Source organism: Camelus bactrianus, chromosome 2 (genome assembly GCF_048773025.1).
Source record: "Camelus bactrianus isolate YW-2024 breed Bactrian camel chromosome 2, ASM4877302v1, whole genome shotgun sequence".
In the NCBI taxonomy this organism is placed as follows: Eukaryota; Metazoa; Chordata; class Mammalia; order Artiodactyla; family Camelidae; genus Camelus; species Camelus bactrianus.
Window position 1 is genome coordinate 114,474,659 of NC_133540.1, and position 17,688 is coordinate 114,492,346.

The window sequence follows — 17,688 nt, forward strand, 5'->3', positions numbered from 1 at the left end:
AGCCACACACACATCTCCTAAGAATATTTTATCCAAAAATAGATAAAAAACTATTTTTTAAAAAGTATTCTGTCTCCTTCTGATTCTGAGTATCATATTGTTAAGGTACAATGATGATTAAAAGATTATTAAACAACCTTCTCCAATGAAGTGGAAAGTGGATATCATTTTCAACTGATAAAACTCGAACAATGTAGGATAGGAGGTGAGTTACTTGAACTGGCATTTTGCCAGCTCCGTTACTGCTTTTAGTTCCACAGGGCTTCAGTTTTCCTTTCTGTTGATGTGTATTTCAGTGGATGGGCATTAAGATTTTTCTGAGAAGTTTAATTCTCTCAAGTTTCCAGTTCAATGTTCTAAGTTGCAAGATGAATACCAAATTCTGCCTTCCTAGGAAGATCTGATAAGGCTGTTTAACTTAACTTCTAAAACCCTTTTCACTTAGTACCCCTAGGAGACCAAGGGTTTCCTGACTGTTGGCAGAGCTACTGAAGATTCATAGCCCCAGTGAAAGGAAGATTTTCATCAGAGTCCGAATTTTTATGAACAAACCTTACCAGTTCTTGTTATCATCTCTTTCTCTTTTAAAAATGTACCTTGGACTTCTGCTGGCAAAAGGTCTCAGGTTGGCTGGAATATCCAATAGACACTACCTTGTGCTATGAAGTTGCCCGTTCACTCTGTTCTCAGAGGCAAGTTTACCACTTGATAAATCATTAGCATCACTTCCTGTAGCACTGAAGTTTTCCCTAGGGGTCCCTACTAGCTAAGGGCTAATCATCTGTGTTCTTATTTAGCTCTTAAGTTCTGATTAGATCATAGTTTAAAGTGGATGACTGCAGACTGATAATTCTTACCCGACAACACAGTGAACAAAGACTATCTATTCAGAAACCATGCTTTATCTTTCCTTTTAACAAATCCATACCTTACTATTGTATCATTAAATGTGAAATCATGCTGAGTTTAGCTGCTCAGGGAAAAGATATTGATAGGATTTCAGTGGCCACACATTATTACTATGGGAATTTGTACTGACTAAGTTATTTACAGCCTATTACTAATTTTAAAGTTTGATGTAGCATTACAAAAATGTATCAGATACAGGTTAATGCCAATAACAAAGTATTATAAGTCAAATTCATCCAACAAACATTTAAAAATAATTTAACTATTATTTAACTAAATTTAACTAAATAATTTAAATTTTAGTATTTGAGATTATTAAACATTGTATACAAATTTCTTTTCCATTTGTAAACCTATCTTTTAACATCTTTTTTGCTAAATAGTACATTTTATTCATCTGTTTGTAACTGAAATAAAATTGCATTGATCAATTCTAAACTATTGTAATTTGAAGAGAAGGTGATGAAAATGGCAATAACTATAATACAAATGAATCAGATATAATGTTCTAGAAAATCTGTCTTAGTAAATTTTATAAAAAATACATAAAATACAAAAGAGATTGTCTTCTTGCTTTTTCCTATATAAATGAGCCATTGTTTTATTATTTTATATATATAATTGATCCTCTCTGAGATTTTACATAATATTGTACTTCTAAAAATAACACATTATATGATATTTAAAAATACAGCAGTATCTCAGTTAAATAAATTTAAAAACATGTGTTTTTCCCTCCACACAGTAAAGCAGTTGTCATAAAATTAAAATTTCAAATCATGTATTGTTATCATTTAGCACATCACAAATCTTGTTAGATCAAATCTTAGATTTTGAAAGAATTCTTACAAAAGAAAAATACAGTTACCAAAATTTGAATTTTAGTTGCCCTTTTAAAAACTGTTTATAAGCATTCTCTCAAATTTCTGATAGTTGCAATACTAGATCTAACTTATAACAAAGTAACATTTTACAATTAAGGGGGGATGCTTTTCATGAGAAGCAGTGTCTTCTCTTCTCTACACGTAAAGGGAAAGATCCCACTGGTATGGAGTCCCCTGCCACTCTTTCCTGTGACGTCTTTTCCAAGCCCACTAGTGTCTCCTAACAGGCGTCATTTGGTTCCTTCCTGTCTCCAGGGAGTTTGGCTCCTCCCCACTCCCTCCCAATTATAAATATGCAGGTTAGATAATTGACCCACCCCTCTGACTGATGCATTGTCTCCATGGAACAGATTGCCTTCTAGCAAACCACTAACAACAGGTGGGAGAGGAAGTACTAATTAATCAACCTGAATAAATGAAGTCATTATTGACTCAAATCCTTTGATACCTTCTTTAACTCTCCCAACTATTAAAACACTCCACCCTCTAACCCACCTGCATCACTCATACACTTGTTGGAGGACACAGCAAAGGGTTTAAAAATTATAGAGAAGTTGCAAAAAAATAAAAAAATATGTGTGCACACATGGATATTTAAATTATTTTTCTTCTTGGTGTCCTAGGTTTACCAATCAGATTCTCAAATTTGAACAATTGTAGAGTCTAGAAAATGTGGTTGTGAAAAACTTATTCCCTTGGCTCATAGAGTATTTCTTCACACCAGTGTCTCCACTAGAAGTACAAAAAGAAGCCCATAAAAGTGTAAAATCAGAAACAGCAGGACCTTGAACAAGAGGTTCTAAAGGTTCCTAAAGTTACCAGGTCCTAAAGATGTAGTCCCGAACGTTAACAATCCAAAACCAAAAAAACCCATTCCAGACTGTTAGGAATAATAAAGAAAAATCTCTGTGAGGACAACTTACAGCCTCTATTGCAGGCTAGAATGTCTGATCATAGACAAAAAGCCACCAGAAGCCATTGATAAGAGGCCTTTTCTGCTCTTAGATTTAAGGTGGCAAAATGGGATTTGTATATCCAGGTAGGAGGGTTTCCAGGTCCGTTAACCAGCAGTGTGACTTTATCATTCAAGGCAGTTTTCAGAAAAAAATGTGCACGAAATGAGACACCTTAATACATATTTGTTACTTTCCTTTCCTTCTTACCTGAATCCATTCTAAGTGTCTGCAGACCTACTCCCCTTTCCCTTAAGTGACTCTTCTTAATTACAAAGAACATTCCCCAAGTGGAATATATATGCAAGAACACAGATGAGATAAGAGACTGAACAGTCAATCAGGTCAACTGTGTGCATTTTAGTAGACTTAGGATCGCAGTAACATTGAAGATTTGGTGAAACCTTAAGGCCAGTATTTTAAGGTTAACACATTTCATTCCCACACTTCATTTATTTCAATGACATATAAAGATTTAACAGTAATGTTTACTTCTACGTCTTTAAAAAATCCACAGTCATGGACTGATTGGGCATTGAAGCATAGATAACCATGTTAGGGTCAATTATAAACTATAGGCACTTTGTGATACAAAATTCTTGAGTCTTTACTTAAAATTAGATACAAGGATGGCTCACTGATGTTCGCAAAAATTAAATCTATACAGCAACATACCCATTCAACACACATTCAACCATTTTGGGTGGAAATTTTCCAAGATGTGTTCCATGGTGACCTGCGTTCTTAAACAAAGGATACATGAAGACTGTAAGATCAGTATAAATACCAATCAGGCTGCCTAAGCTAGTGTCATCTGAAGGCAACAAAGTACATGTAACTTTATGGATCCAGACAAACATCTGAAGGCAACGAAGTACATGTAACTTTATGGATCCAGACAAACGTCTCTCTTGGATACATATATCTTCCTTACAGTTGAGTACTGTTCACTTCTGATACCAGAATACACATGTAGTACCAATGCCTCTTCATTTAGATTCTAATTGGCTGCTTTAACCAAGTTAGGAGTGGAAAAATAAATAAGCATATTTGATACAGTCATGGATAAATAAGAAACAGCAGGTGCTGGTAAGGACTTGGAAGTGAATTATGTGAGGTTTTCTGAATACATTTGGTAGCATTTTTTTTTTCTTCAGTTACTCAATGCTCTTTTTCGTTTGTTTTGAAGTTTCATTTTTATTCCAAATAGTAAAAGGTTATGCTGTGAATTACGCTCAAAATGTGTAAATTTATCAAAGTGCAAGTCAGTATTTACAGGAAAGCAAGAAGAAACTTAGACAAAAACGACTAGGGTGTGAGCCGCATGATCTTCCTCCTTCTCTTTCCAAGTGGCAGCTTTGGATATTGAGACGCTATTTCATCATTAATGAAAAGGGATTTAAGAAATACTGGGATCAAAAACAAAACGGATCCTGAAATCCCAGGCTGACAGAGCACCCTGGGATTTCATTTCCTACTTCCGACTAGACGGCTATACCCATGAGGCAACAGCTGTACTTCATGTAACACTGCAATTTACTGACTGCTAATGAGTGTAGCCTCAACATCAGGAGAAGTTTCTAAGCTTCCATGTTTGTCTTATATACGGACAGACGATTTTATAGGAACAATGGAAGAGAGCCCTTGATATTTAAATCATTTACACTGGATTGTCTACATAGGAGAGATGGCGTAGTGAATTATCTAGGCAAAACTTTTAACTCTAGCTTGACTTTCTGTCAGAATGCTTCTAAAATATTTTATTCATTGACATATTACTATACACTCAGGATTGGAAAATAAAGATTTAAAAATAATACACTCATTTTAAGCCAAATATAATATATTTAAATTACTATTTGCCATTTATCCATGCCCTTCTCATTAGGGTGACTAATCAAGTTTGGAACACTAGGATTGTATGTAGACTCACTCTAATGATAGATAGATACAAATCCAATAAGTTGGTTTGGTTTATAAAAATCAAGATAAATAAAATGTTTGTTTGAGTCCGTGTTTATTTTCATTCCACATCGTACAACTGGCTTTACATTTTCAAAGCGCTTGCTGCCTTAATCTGAAGATCTAATGCAATCCAGTCCAAGACAGTAATAATAGAAGACTAATGCTTTCCATTTAAAATAATATTTTCTTTGGTCTTTGAAAGTCCTCGAGGGGTAAACTATTTTAATTTAATAGCTGCAATTGATCTTCAGATATTCAGCAGTATTAAAAGCAAAGGGAGTCCTTTTTCTTTAATCAACTGAGATAGAACTACAATAAAAGAAGACGTTCATATCACGCATTCAGGAAGCAAGGGAAAAGAAGAGTAAATAACTTTTGACAAATAAGCTTCTATGAACAAATTATCCAGTGAGAATCTTGCCCTAGAAAAACTTCAGCTCTTACAGTTTTATTACACATTGGCCCAGTTTATGTCTTTATTTTTTCATTCATATTTAAGATAATTAATAAGCGTTAGTAAATGGCCTTTTTATACTATTGGTTATAATGTTTCCTATTGCCTCAGAGGGAAAAAACGAACACTAATCTTAAGAAATATAAAACTGTTAAGAACAAAGCCACACGTAATGATTGGGTATTTACATAATTCACAATTTTTATGTCGCGTCCTCCCAAGCATCCCATGCCAAGGACGCTTACTGCAGTTCTGGGATGTTAAGTGGCATGAGAGACTAACATACAAATGTAATCCAGTTGCCTCTGAATTCCATTTTGTGATATATTTATATCACACAATCCCTTGAACATGTACGTCTAGGACTTTTCACCTTAGATAGAAGTCTGTGTTGCATGTAATTGCGTAAGAAATAAGCGCGGTGTAGAAGCGGGTCCTCCAGGGCAGTTAGCCCGCGTGCTCTGAGGACGTGTCGACCTGTTTCGTCTCCCACTCGCTGTACGATTTTGGACATATCACTCTCTAGAGCCTGTGTTTTTTCCTACCGAGTAGATAAAACAGCACACCTACCTCATATTCCTGTTCCTTGGGTTTTACAACATGATGCATTTTAAGAACTTAGCTTAGTGCCAAGCACACGATAAGCACAAAAGAAAGCATGTGTTTATTTAGCATCGCGAGCTTATTCACTAGATTTGAAAGTAATTCTCTAAAGCTGTGTTGTCCGATGTGGTAGTCACTAGCTCCATATGGTTACTCAGTACTTGCAACAAGGCTAGTCCAAACTGAGAGGATGCACCGTCACTGCAAAATACACACCAGATTTTGAAGATTTAATTTTTTAACGAAAGGAATGAAAAATATCTCATTAACAATTTTATAGTGATTAAATATTGAATCATAGTATTTTGGATATATGGGGTTAAATAAGATACATAATTAAAATTAATTTCATCTGCTTTTTTTCTTACTATATTTTTGTGCCTACTAGAAAATGTAAAATTACATGTGTTGTTTGTATTATATTTATATTGGATAGTGCTGCTGCAAAGTATTTTCCGTAAGAATGACCCAGGGTGCTTTTTGAAAATGTAGGTATCTGGCCCATCCCTGAGGTGAACAGAAGCAGAACTGCACTTCCTAAAAGCTCCTCCAGTGAATCTTCTGCAGGCAAAAATTTGAAAACTATTTCCCTAGATCTTCACATATTAGATGCTGCCAAGAATCCAGCCTCATCTGGACTACTGATCTGACTGTCCTGAAAGATTTGATTATTTCTACTTAGTGTCAAATGAGAGTGTAGTTTGATACAATTAAAAGGTGCCTATTAAATAGACAGCAGTTCCTTTAGGCAAGCACCCAGACAAATGGTCAACGTCAGGGTTAAGGGGGAACTTGCAGACACCTTGTTACACAAGTAGAGTTGAACAACCAAAAGGATGACGAGGAAGAAGCACCTTGTATGACCCAACATGATCCACCCCTAGATATACCTCCTTAAGACACACAGTTGAGCTGCAGAAGGAGGAGACAAGAGTCAAAATGAAAGGTTGGATGCCTTACTAGTTTGTGGTTCTCACACGTGCTTGGTGGAGGGCTCATCAGTGTCAACTGTCCTTTGAGGAACATCGTGGTACAGGGAAGGATTTAATACATTTAATCTAATTAAGAATAAAGAAAAGTTTACATACAGAAAAATCAGTATATTAAACTTGCTCACTCTAAAATCATATAACAAGCATATCTGTTACTGGAAGAAGGGGCTCAATATTCCCATTGATAGTATGACAAAAGTTTGCTGGTTGGTTGTTTATTCAACCTCATGTTTTATTCTGCCACATGCCAGATCCAGCCAAGAAGTGATAAGAGGCAACAAAAGCAGAAGCAAAATGTACAGAAGATAAATCTAAACTGAGAAAAAAATGCATGCATTATTTTTTCTGTGAATTAATAAAAAAGAAAAAGACCATTAGTAATTTACTTTAGACATAGAACACCTTCAATTTCCAAATACTGTTATAGAACCACAAGCCATCTGCAAGGAGAGACAATCACTGATCAGGAGGAGAAACAGCAGATTCTCTGTGAAACAGTCTGACCATAGCCCACATCCTTTACATCCCTGCAAAGCGAGAGAGGACTTGGGACAAAGAAAGAAGAATCCTGGGGGGAAAAAGTCACAACTCCAAGGAGGCTGCGAGCAGGAAGGAGGCAGCAGGAGAGGTGGCAGAAAGCTAATGCTGATGAGTGTTTTGGGCAGCCGAAGTCCCTCTTCTCCCATTTCTCTCTTCTTCTCTTTTAATGTCTTCAGTAAGAGTTACGAAACACATTGTGGGAGAAATTTTGGCAAGAGAAGACCCACAAATATGTAGAAACGCTGCAGGATATTGACCTTAAGAAGGAAACAATGGAAACTGAAGCTTAACTATCATGGTTCTTGAGGTCTTTTTTTTTTCTTTTCAGTAATAAGAAACATGTATGCATGTGTGTATATATACTGTGTCCATCTAGCTCCAACGTAAAGAGGTGATGCCAAGATTGTAAAGGAAGTTTAATGAAAAGATAGGCCTAAGTTTCGTTATGGGGGAACTGGAGAGTGGAAATCAAACCAACAGAAACATAAAGAGAAATACAACCTTAGGTTTTTGAAGCACATGGGTTTACGACCAAAAAATAATATGTAGGATAGATTTGTTCTTAGAATGCAGATCTGTGTATGACAAATACAATGATGTGCTTTCTGATATAACCTAGCATTTACTCATTATTTTAAAAATATTTCAGTTAAATTAGATCATAGTATTATAGAAAATGCTTTGAAATCTATGATGTATATAAATTATGTATATATATTAGTTATATATATTAATTATATATATTATAATATAATATATAAATATAAAACACATTATATCTTTTGTATATTTAATGTATTTATTTGTATTTTAATAAAATTGTAGCTGAGATAAAGAAGCATTTTTACAATCTTTTTTCATATAAAGACAAACCTCTGGCATCCAATAATTTAACATTCAAGTTCCATTTTTTGACTGCCTAGAAAAATAGGAACTTTATCTTTCTCTATAGAACACAGATTAGCATAAACTTGGCTGCTTGATTGGGTTTCTTCTGTCTTTCAAAGAACTTTTACTTTTAGAATTTCCTAAAAGCAGATCCACTCAGTTCTAGAAATTCTATATTGTCTGTTTTACCATAAAAGAAGTATGGCTTCAAAGCAACTGTAAAATTGCAACAAGGAATCAGGACAGAAAATACACAGAATGATTGCTGTACTGAACGGTCCATAAGGAAGAACGCTCTCATCCTCGACATCTCTTGTATCAGCATTTTTTTCACAGCACTTGCCACCATCCTATCTTAGGCTTTACTTATTTATATCATTAATTATCTGCATCCCTCCCGTAGATGTGACAGCAATGATAGCAGTGAGTTTTATCAGTGCCATTCTTTGCCATATTCCAGTGCCGTGACCACTGCCTGGCACAGAGCATGTTAAATACATATTAAACAAAAGTTTGCTGTTTACATTTGTTAATTTGACCACTGAAACTGTTCTACAAGCTTTTCTTGAGAATCCACTATGTATAGGACACCAGATATTCAATAATAAATTAGGTATAATCCTTTTTCCTAAGAAGGTCACATTATTGCAGGAATAGGCGTACAAAAAGTGAATTACAATGCAAAGTGATTAGCATATGTGAACAAAGACGAAAAGCAAGAAAACAGCTCACTCTGAGAGGTAGGGAAAGCTCTGCATAGGAAATGACATTTGAGCTGAGTCATTAAATCATGAAATATACGTGTGTTTCTGAGGAATGAAACACAGGATCAGGATAGAAGGACATTTCAGACAGAGAAAAGGGAATGCACAAAGGCATGGAGCAGATAAAGGGAACGTTCACAGAGCAAACGGCAGACAGTTTAGTGTGGCTGTAGCAGAGTGAACTTGGGAAATAAATCAAGAAACAGAGATGGATTCGTTCATTTGCTAAGAATCTTTTTGCGCTACTCATTGGTCCTCACTTTATCCTGTGGGATGCGACTGAAGGTTTTATTTGTTGAGAAAATAACTTAGGAGGACAAAGATGTTTTGAGGGTTCAGGACTAGAGGCCTCTTTTTTTTTTTTTTTTCTGTTAGCAGCAGTGAGGAAGTACAGGGAAGTGAAAGGAGCTTTCAGGGCCCAACAAGAACTTGTTTACAACAACCTTTCACATACAAATTTCTCTAGATGTAAACAATTACAGAGAGAACCAAATCTATGCATCACCTCCGGCCACCATCAATATATGAAAAAAGCAGTAGCTTCCTCTAAACTTTCAGAAAATAAATTTGTACGTGCAGCTTTCAGAAGCCTACTTATTCAAAAATAGAAATGCACCCGGGATTTTAAACACTTAGGTTGTTTACATTTCTAAGGTCAAGCACATTTGAGCCTTTGCCCCCTCATTAATATTACAGAAAAGCACAAATCTTGTGAGATGCTGGGTGAGGCTAGTGACTAATCTTCGAGAGAAGAATCTGCGAAGTCACAGAGCCGTGGGTTCCGGTCCAGCTCTACCTCTGATTAACTAGACAATCTCAGGCAGGTTATCAAAGCTTGAGCTTCAGCTTCTTTAACTGAGAAAGCCAACAGAAAAACAATATCCATCGGCACCCTGAGAATGAAATGCCCTAATCAGCCTAAACACACCTAGCACAGTGTCTAGTATACAAAAGAACCTCTGTCAGTGTGGATTTCCTTGAATATCATTATCAATAAAATCATTGAAGCCATCTGAACACCACCAAACAATTACAGACACTCACCAGAAACCTTGACCACCCGTCCATTTGTTAAACTATGCAATTAGATATGTCAAAAAATACGTATCGGTTTCTCAAGAGTTGACTTAAAATATTTAAATACCAAATCAAATCAAAGATAAAATACTGAAATCTTTTAAAAGGGTATCTGTATGTCATATGAAAAATGATGAATCTCTTTAAATGTATTAACATATTTCCCTGAAGAGTATTATCTTATGACCTTCATTTTTTTTTTTTTTTTTTACAGCAATGAAAGTACCTTGAGCCTGACAAGATTTATTGTTTCCAACTAGTATCTCCCACATTGGATGTGAATTTCATCCCTTAACACCTTACAATTTAGGACCTTTAATTCATAACTTTTGCAACCATAAAATACCTTAGACCCTAAACAATCTAAAATAAATCAATATATCATGTTTTCTATAGAAGAAAGGGAAAATAATAAAGTGACACATTTTTTTGCTCACATTACCAGGGATGCTTGAATTTGACAGCCTCCTTCCTTTTCATCTGATAAATGACTTGGGAATGCTTTGCTGCCTGCCTGATATGGAGCTACACTTATTTCAGGACATGTTCTAATGAGTCATGGTAGAGGATAATAGTAACCCCTTCTACTACTGCCTCCTCCTTCCAGAAAAACCATGGAAGTATTTGCAGGATACCTTGATGGCTCTGAGTAGACGCAACAGGGCTAACTGCTGGAGGAGGCTTAATTTTAAGCTAACTCTGATTGTCCAACTTGACTCCAATTTGACAAGGGTGCGTACAGAGATTCAATGTATCTTATGAAAATGTATTTCAGAAACCCACTATGCTGTTATTTTTGGTAGTTTCTATGATCAGTAACACTTTGCAGACAAAATCAAGGTTTTATCAATACACTTCACAGTAATCAAATATAATTCAAACCTCATTTTAAATTACAGACAAAATGATTTATTTTCCAACACAGTTCCTTATTTATGTGCACAGTGAAATCAGAAATTACTGGTAACTACTCCTTTGGGAGGAATACTTGGAAGAGGCTACTTTGCAATTTTTAAAAATCCATCACATATGTAAAAACCTTTATATCTTCATTCTAAATTAAGATGCAACATGAGAACAAGAGCAGAGTCCAAGAGAGTAGGTGTTTAATAAGTATTTGTTGAATGATAGAAGAGTCAGTTTGTCCTCTAACAGAGCCTAAAAATAGGCATTGCCATGGAAGCCCGGCTCAAACTTAGTATGAGCCCTGTGCCAAAAATCCATAAATTGTATGGCACGTGTCACGCCATCTTGCATGGTGTACTCTTAACAATCTGCCTATGCTAAGTGCCTACTTGAAGCAACGTCTCAAGTTTGCCTACAATGCACCTTCATGTATCAACTTAGCAAAATTTGCAATTTATGTGAAAACATACTTCTTAGAAAACTCCTGCTAACTTAACCACATTACCATTCAGAAAAATACAGTTCACAGCAACTGCATATAAACTGGGGGATTTTCATTCTGTTTCCTTACCGATAAAAGAATTGTAAACGTTCTCTCTCTCTTTACAGTTAAAGATACGTGAAGGGAAATGAGATATGTACCAGAAATAAAAATAATCTGTATGGAAGAGTTAAGAGAAATGCTTTGACCTTGTCTTTTATACTGCCCATTACTGTTTATAATGACTTAAAGAGTCGCCAGACATGATGCTGACACATATGGTTGGTGTTTTATCTCCCATACCAGCCAGCTGAGAACTCTTCCACTTTCATTAATGTAATTTAATCAAAGATTCCTGGAATCTAAATGCTTCTTATTCCTTTCAGAACTTCCCAAAATCCATGACACCAAGTTCAAATGCTCCCATTTTGAAGCCTAATATTTTTAATTGGGTTACAGTAACACATTTACTTACTTGGAAATTGAATTGCCATTTATTTAAATACCAATAGTGTATGTGGGGCAAAAAACTTTTATTCATAAAATCTGTCCCATTTATTTCCAGGGATTTTCACCCCAAAACAAGAAACCTAAAGGGATGAGGAAGACAAGAGACTGGTTGTCTAAGAATCAGGGTCAAAGTTCCATCACCAGCTTCTGCAGCCACCAGTAATTACCAAGATTCTGACCTTCACTGAAAGACACCAACTCAGGAAGGTTTGCAGAAAGTGTCAGTAGCAAAAGAAGTGTCCACATCTTCTAATATTTACTTGTATTTTTAACACTTCTCATATTCAGATCAAAAGATAGCTTCATTATTTTGAGAAGTGGAAATAATAAGGCTAACTACTCAATTATAATGACATTTCCCTTCAAGCTTCAGGTTCAAAACTAAAGAGAAGAGACACCAGGTAGTTGCTGCTAGTTCGTCACTGCTGGCTTCAATCCCTTGGTTTGGAAATGTATTGAGGGGCACACAATGATTAATAAATCTTATAGAGACCAAGAAAAATGTATGTGTATTTATATTTAAATAGCATCAAATTTAGGTGCATCCACATAGTATAAAACTTGAGTCTCAAAACATTATGCTGTATACCAGAAATTGATATGTTGTAATTGACTATATTTAAGTTAAAATAATTTTTTGAGTCTCAATTATTTAGCTTACAAACTTTTAAAAAATCTGTCCCCCAACTATGATTATTTCTAGAAGATAATGATATAAAAAATATTTCTCAGCATGCATGTGAGGATTTAAGGAACATTTATAGTTGAGAAACAGAAGAGGGACTCTTACTCTCAAAACATGTCTGAGATCTTTGATCCTCTGACACTTTAATCAGAATAGCCCAGCAAAGGACATTTATTAAGTGCTATCACTTTTGAACATCAAAATGCTCCATTAAAATCTTCACTAAATTAAGCTTACTCAGAAATAACTGAATTGGTACAGCATCAAGTTTAAGATATTATTTCTAAAGATTTCAATTTAGAGACAAAATTCTGAGTGGCTCATACCACACAAGGGTACAGAAGTTGGAAATTTAAAAAAAAAAAGTCAAGTTTGCAAGAACATTGCCCATATATCCAATGATTCTCGACTACTTTGTAGTTATAGTTCCAATATCTTTGCATGGAACACAAAGTCCTTGGAAACAGAATACCTTATCGCTGTTTCCACTCCACCACAAAGGACATCTCCAAGTCTTGACTAAACTAATCCTATTTTTCTGTCCAGAAAACACCTACCTGACCTTCGAGATTCTGTCAAGGTCACTTTCTACAAGGCCTTTCTACATCCCAGCTAGTACCTCCTCTGTCTCCCATACTACTTCATATGTAAATGCTCCAAGAGTTGCAGTGATTTGCTTTTATAACTGTCTTTCCTCCTACATCCAAAGCTGCTTCCAGAGTGACACCATTTGGTATCCATTTTTTTGTATCTTCTGTACTTGGACCAGTACCAGGCACTCAGCACACTCTCAGTAACCTGGTAAATTAATGAATGGACATAAACAGACAAAGGCATATAGTAGAAAAAGATACATGCAGATCCTTACTATGTTTTACTACCATGAACAAACACAAACTATCTCTAGGGAAGAATTAATTTACAGATGTATTTCTGAATTTTCCTTCTCTTCAAATTTGAACCCATGATTGACTTTTCTCTCTGCATATAGATGAACCTATCCACAGACATTGTTTCCTTATGGACTCACAGAGCTGAATATTAATTAGACACAGTGATTCATGGTTGGGGATAAATATTTTCAATTTCTCACCCCCAACCTATGCACCTGTTCTGTCCACCCTCGTCTTATCCTTATGATCATGTCTAACACTCAGGAGGCTGACCAACATAGATTACATTCACAGGATCCCTTTCCCTCTGGCTTAGAGCCAGGTTTGACCAGTGGAAATTCCAGACCCAGACTAAAAAGAGAGAGAAGAAAGAGGTCAGAGTACTTATTCCTTGACTCCCAGCTTCTGGGGCCACTTTGGGCAGCCCTCTCCAAATGTTTCTCCTTTGTTATTCCACTAACTTCTCTCTCCTCTTGTCACCTTCAGCCTAGAGGTGGGAGAGTAGCTATTACTCACTATAGGGCAGGGGATCTACTTTGGCATTATTGACATTTTGTGCATCACATTTCTATGTTGTGAGTAGATTCCTTGTTCCTTGTATAATGTTTAGCAGCTTCCCTGGCACCTACCCAATAGATATATATAACTTCTGTACAGCAATTTACAGTTTATAGATTACTTTCACCTACTTACTTGTACTTGAGCACCACAATTCTATAAATAGATATTATTTGAACACTTATTTTTACAGATAAGAAAATGACACCCATAGACACAGCAACTAAGAAACACGCACCCAAAAATCCTCCAGAGTAATAATGGTATGTACAGAATTTTTTATATGCAAGTCATAATCTCATTTCATACTGGCCTTGTAAACATTTACTGAACTAAACTTCCTTTTATTACTACTTGCCTAAATTCCAGTGTTTCATCATCAGGGCCATTGTGTTTCCTCTAAAATGCAAAAGTCATGACGGAATTCTTGGGGCACTACAGAAAGCGTGAGTGATATAGTTAGTCACCTATTATCTCTTTTTCTACCCATTAGAAGAATAATGTTGCAGGCCTGCTGTATTGACAATTGGAACCCTCTTGAAAGATAATGTATTCTGAGCCCCTTCTACAAAAATTCCTACCAGAATTACAATGGAAATACAGAATAACTCCAGGCATGCTTATATATTTGATCATTTGATGTTAAAGTAAGAAAGATGTTTAATGCATTTCAGAATTGTAGAGACTTTTTCTACCTTTCCTATCCTTTTGTAGAGAATCTGGCCTTACTGAAATCTGCTCATTCAGACAAAGAGAAACAAACTGCTATCAGACTTTCAGGAACAAAGTGCTGTCAGCATATACGTGCCAGAAGAAGTTCAGATATCAAAGGAGCACCAGGTAACGTTTCCTTTTATCTCAGGGAACACTGATTGATGAGAATTGGTGAGACCAAATCTTTTCTCCAGAGTCAACATTTATTTATTTATTTATGTTTCTTTCATAGGGGGACATTATCTTGGATTCACAGTCTCCAGTGAAACTTCACACAGGACTAAACTGAATGCTTTTGAGTAAGCTATGACTGAATGGTCTTTTCTAAATCAAAACATATCCTTTCCTCTGTTGATACCTAGTAGTCCAATCACAATTAGTATGGACTCCTGAAATAAAACAAATCATAAGCCCTGGCAGTTAGAAAGAGAGGAATTATGACTATTGCCAGATAGAATTACATTTTACTGCCCTCAAGACAGCCCCGCCATCATGCTGCCCTTCTAGCGGCATCACTGTCGGGCCAAGTCCTGGAGAGTAAGGATACTATCCTTGGTTGAGTTCCTGTATGTCCCAGGATTGTGGCTCCATTATCTCATTTAACACTCATAACACCCCTTCAATGGCAGACACCACTATTCCCAGATTACAGATTAGGATATTAAAACCCAAAGAGGAATCAGATATATTCTGCCTGAAAGCTATTCTCACCTCTTTGCTGCCTCTGGTTGAGCAAGTCAGTCAGACCCCATCTGACAACAACTATAGTATTTGCACATAATAGGTACTTAAATTAAATAAAAACTAGTTTAAAAAGTTACTGCAGTTATAAACTCTTATTAAAGTTGAGAGTGAAATCATGAAATCATATTACTGGTCACATCTTAAAACATTTGATGGCTTTATATATAAAAGTTTATCTTACAGAAAAAAAAAATCACTTTAGCCTTTTCTATCCTTAAGCTTTTTCAAATACAAATTCTTTTGAGGGAAAGGTAAGATCCAGTAGAGATAATAATAAAATATCTATCTGGTGATAAGATAAATTGTTGAGATTTCACAGGGGGAAAAAAAGTCAAACTGGAGACTGCCCAAATAGTATTTTGTGGTTTATAAAATGTGGTTATCAAATATTTAGATTTGCCTGTCAGATCTGTAGTGAGCAGAATAATGCCCCTACAAAGATGTCCACATCGTAATTCTGGGCATTTATGAATATGTTACCTTGCATGGCAAAGGGAATTAACAGTCCAGATGGAATCAATTTCTAATAAATTGATCATAAAATAAGGAGATTTTTCCTGGATTATCCAAATGAGTCCAATGTAATTACAAGACCTTTCAGTGTGTAAGAGAGAGGAGCAGGGAGCCAGAAGGTTGTATGAAAAAGACTCTACCTACCATTGCTGGCTTTGAAGATGCAAGAGTCGAGAGCCAAATAATGCAGGCAGTCTCTGGAAACTGGAAAAGGCAAGAAAATAGATTCTTCCCCAACTCTCCAAAAAAAAAAAAAAAAAAAAACAAAAAAACCCCACATCCCTGCCAATACGTTGATTCTAGCCAGAGGAGAACCATTTCTGACTTCTGACCATCAGAGGTATGAGAAATAAATGATTGTTGTTTAAGTCACTATGTTCATGATAATTTGGTACAAGAGCAATAGGAAACTAATTCAAGACTAAAATAAGGCCTGCAGACCCTTGGAAAATGGAAAATGATGGTTAGATGCATTAACCAACACCCCTTAGGACATAAATTAAAGCTTCCTAGTTGTGTAGTACCATCACACCTCCATTTTCTTAGACAGAGTTCAACACTAACTATGCAAAGGGTATTAAAACATTTGATCATTACATAAATGGTTTTAGCCAACACCTTTTTGAAAACCACAATATAAATTGCCATGATGAAGAATAATTCAAAAATGCATTAAAATACTTGAAGGATTAAGACACATCATAAATCTTGTTCAAATGATTAATTATACTGCTCTATTCTGATTCACGGAAGAATTCACCATGATAACAGTGGTATAAAAGACCCAGTGATAAAAATAACCAGTATGACTAAGTCCTCAAACATCTATTTATGGTTTACTAGACTCTACCCAATTAAAAACTTGAGAAAGAAAGAAGGAAGGAAAGAAGGAAGAAAAAGAAAAAAAAATCTTCCATTAGCCAGACTTAGACAATTGGAATGACCATTGCTAGCTGGACTGTTCTTGCATCAAGTCAATTTCCAGCTTTTACAAATAGCTGGTAGTGATATTAGCATATTAACCCACTAATATTCACCAGTGTAAATACGCTCTCAATAGAATATCCCAACTTATGTACTAGCTTAAACCATTGTCCAGAGAGAATTATCAAGAGATTCTGCAAGATTTTGTAGAAAGTAAATGGGCTGGATTTCAAGAATAGTTACTGAAAATAAGGTCTCAGGAGACTGGAAAAGTTGGTAGCAAAAAACACAAGGAAACAGAGATACCAAAATGCAAAGGGAGAGACTGCAACCAAGGCTAGCTGCCCGGTGACACCCTCTAGAACTTCTACCCATCTGCTCTCCCTTCATGCCATAGGCCTTACAACTGAAGCTAATTTCCAGAAAAATCAGTCTGAATGTTCTTCCAATAAATAACCTTTTTTCAGGATCTTTTTACCACAAGGTTTGACAGGGACATTAAAAAAAAAAGTGACCCTCTGCCTGCTGCTTCTTACTTAATACTTAGAGAAGATACATATATTTGAGAAATATAATTTAGAATTTGAATTTTTAAAAAATTATCACCTAAATGGGAGTTACTAGCCTCTGTTATCACTCAGGGTGAGAGGTTTCCAGGCCAAAATTTACCCTAGGATTTAAAATATAATATCTCTTTTGAGAAAAAAAATGTATATATACATACAAAATGA

At 35.7% G+C, this 17,688-nt stretch overlaps 1 protein-coding gene across 17 annotated transcripts in view; it reads right to left on the reverse strand.

Annotated features, from left to right (window-relative positions):
• PCDH7 (protocadherin 7) overlaps positions 1 to 17,688 on the reverse strand; it is a 387,317-nt gene that overhangs the window by 345,464 nt on the left and 24,165 nt on the right. For 2 of the 17 annotated variants that reach the window (XM_074349459.1, XM_074349490.1), the window contains exon 2: positions 16,178 to 16,237. The exons of the other annotated variants lie outside the window; for them this stretch is intronic. In XM_074349459.1, the coding sequence (XP_074205560.1) occupies positions 16,178 to 16,237 (60 nt within the window). The remainder of the gene's footprint in view (positions 1 to 16,177; positions 16,238 to 17,688) is intronic. 17 annotated transcript variants of the gene reach the window in all.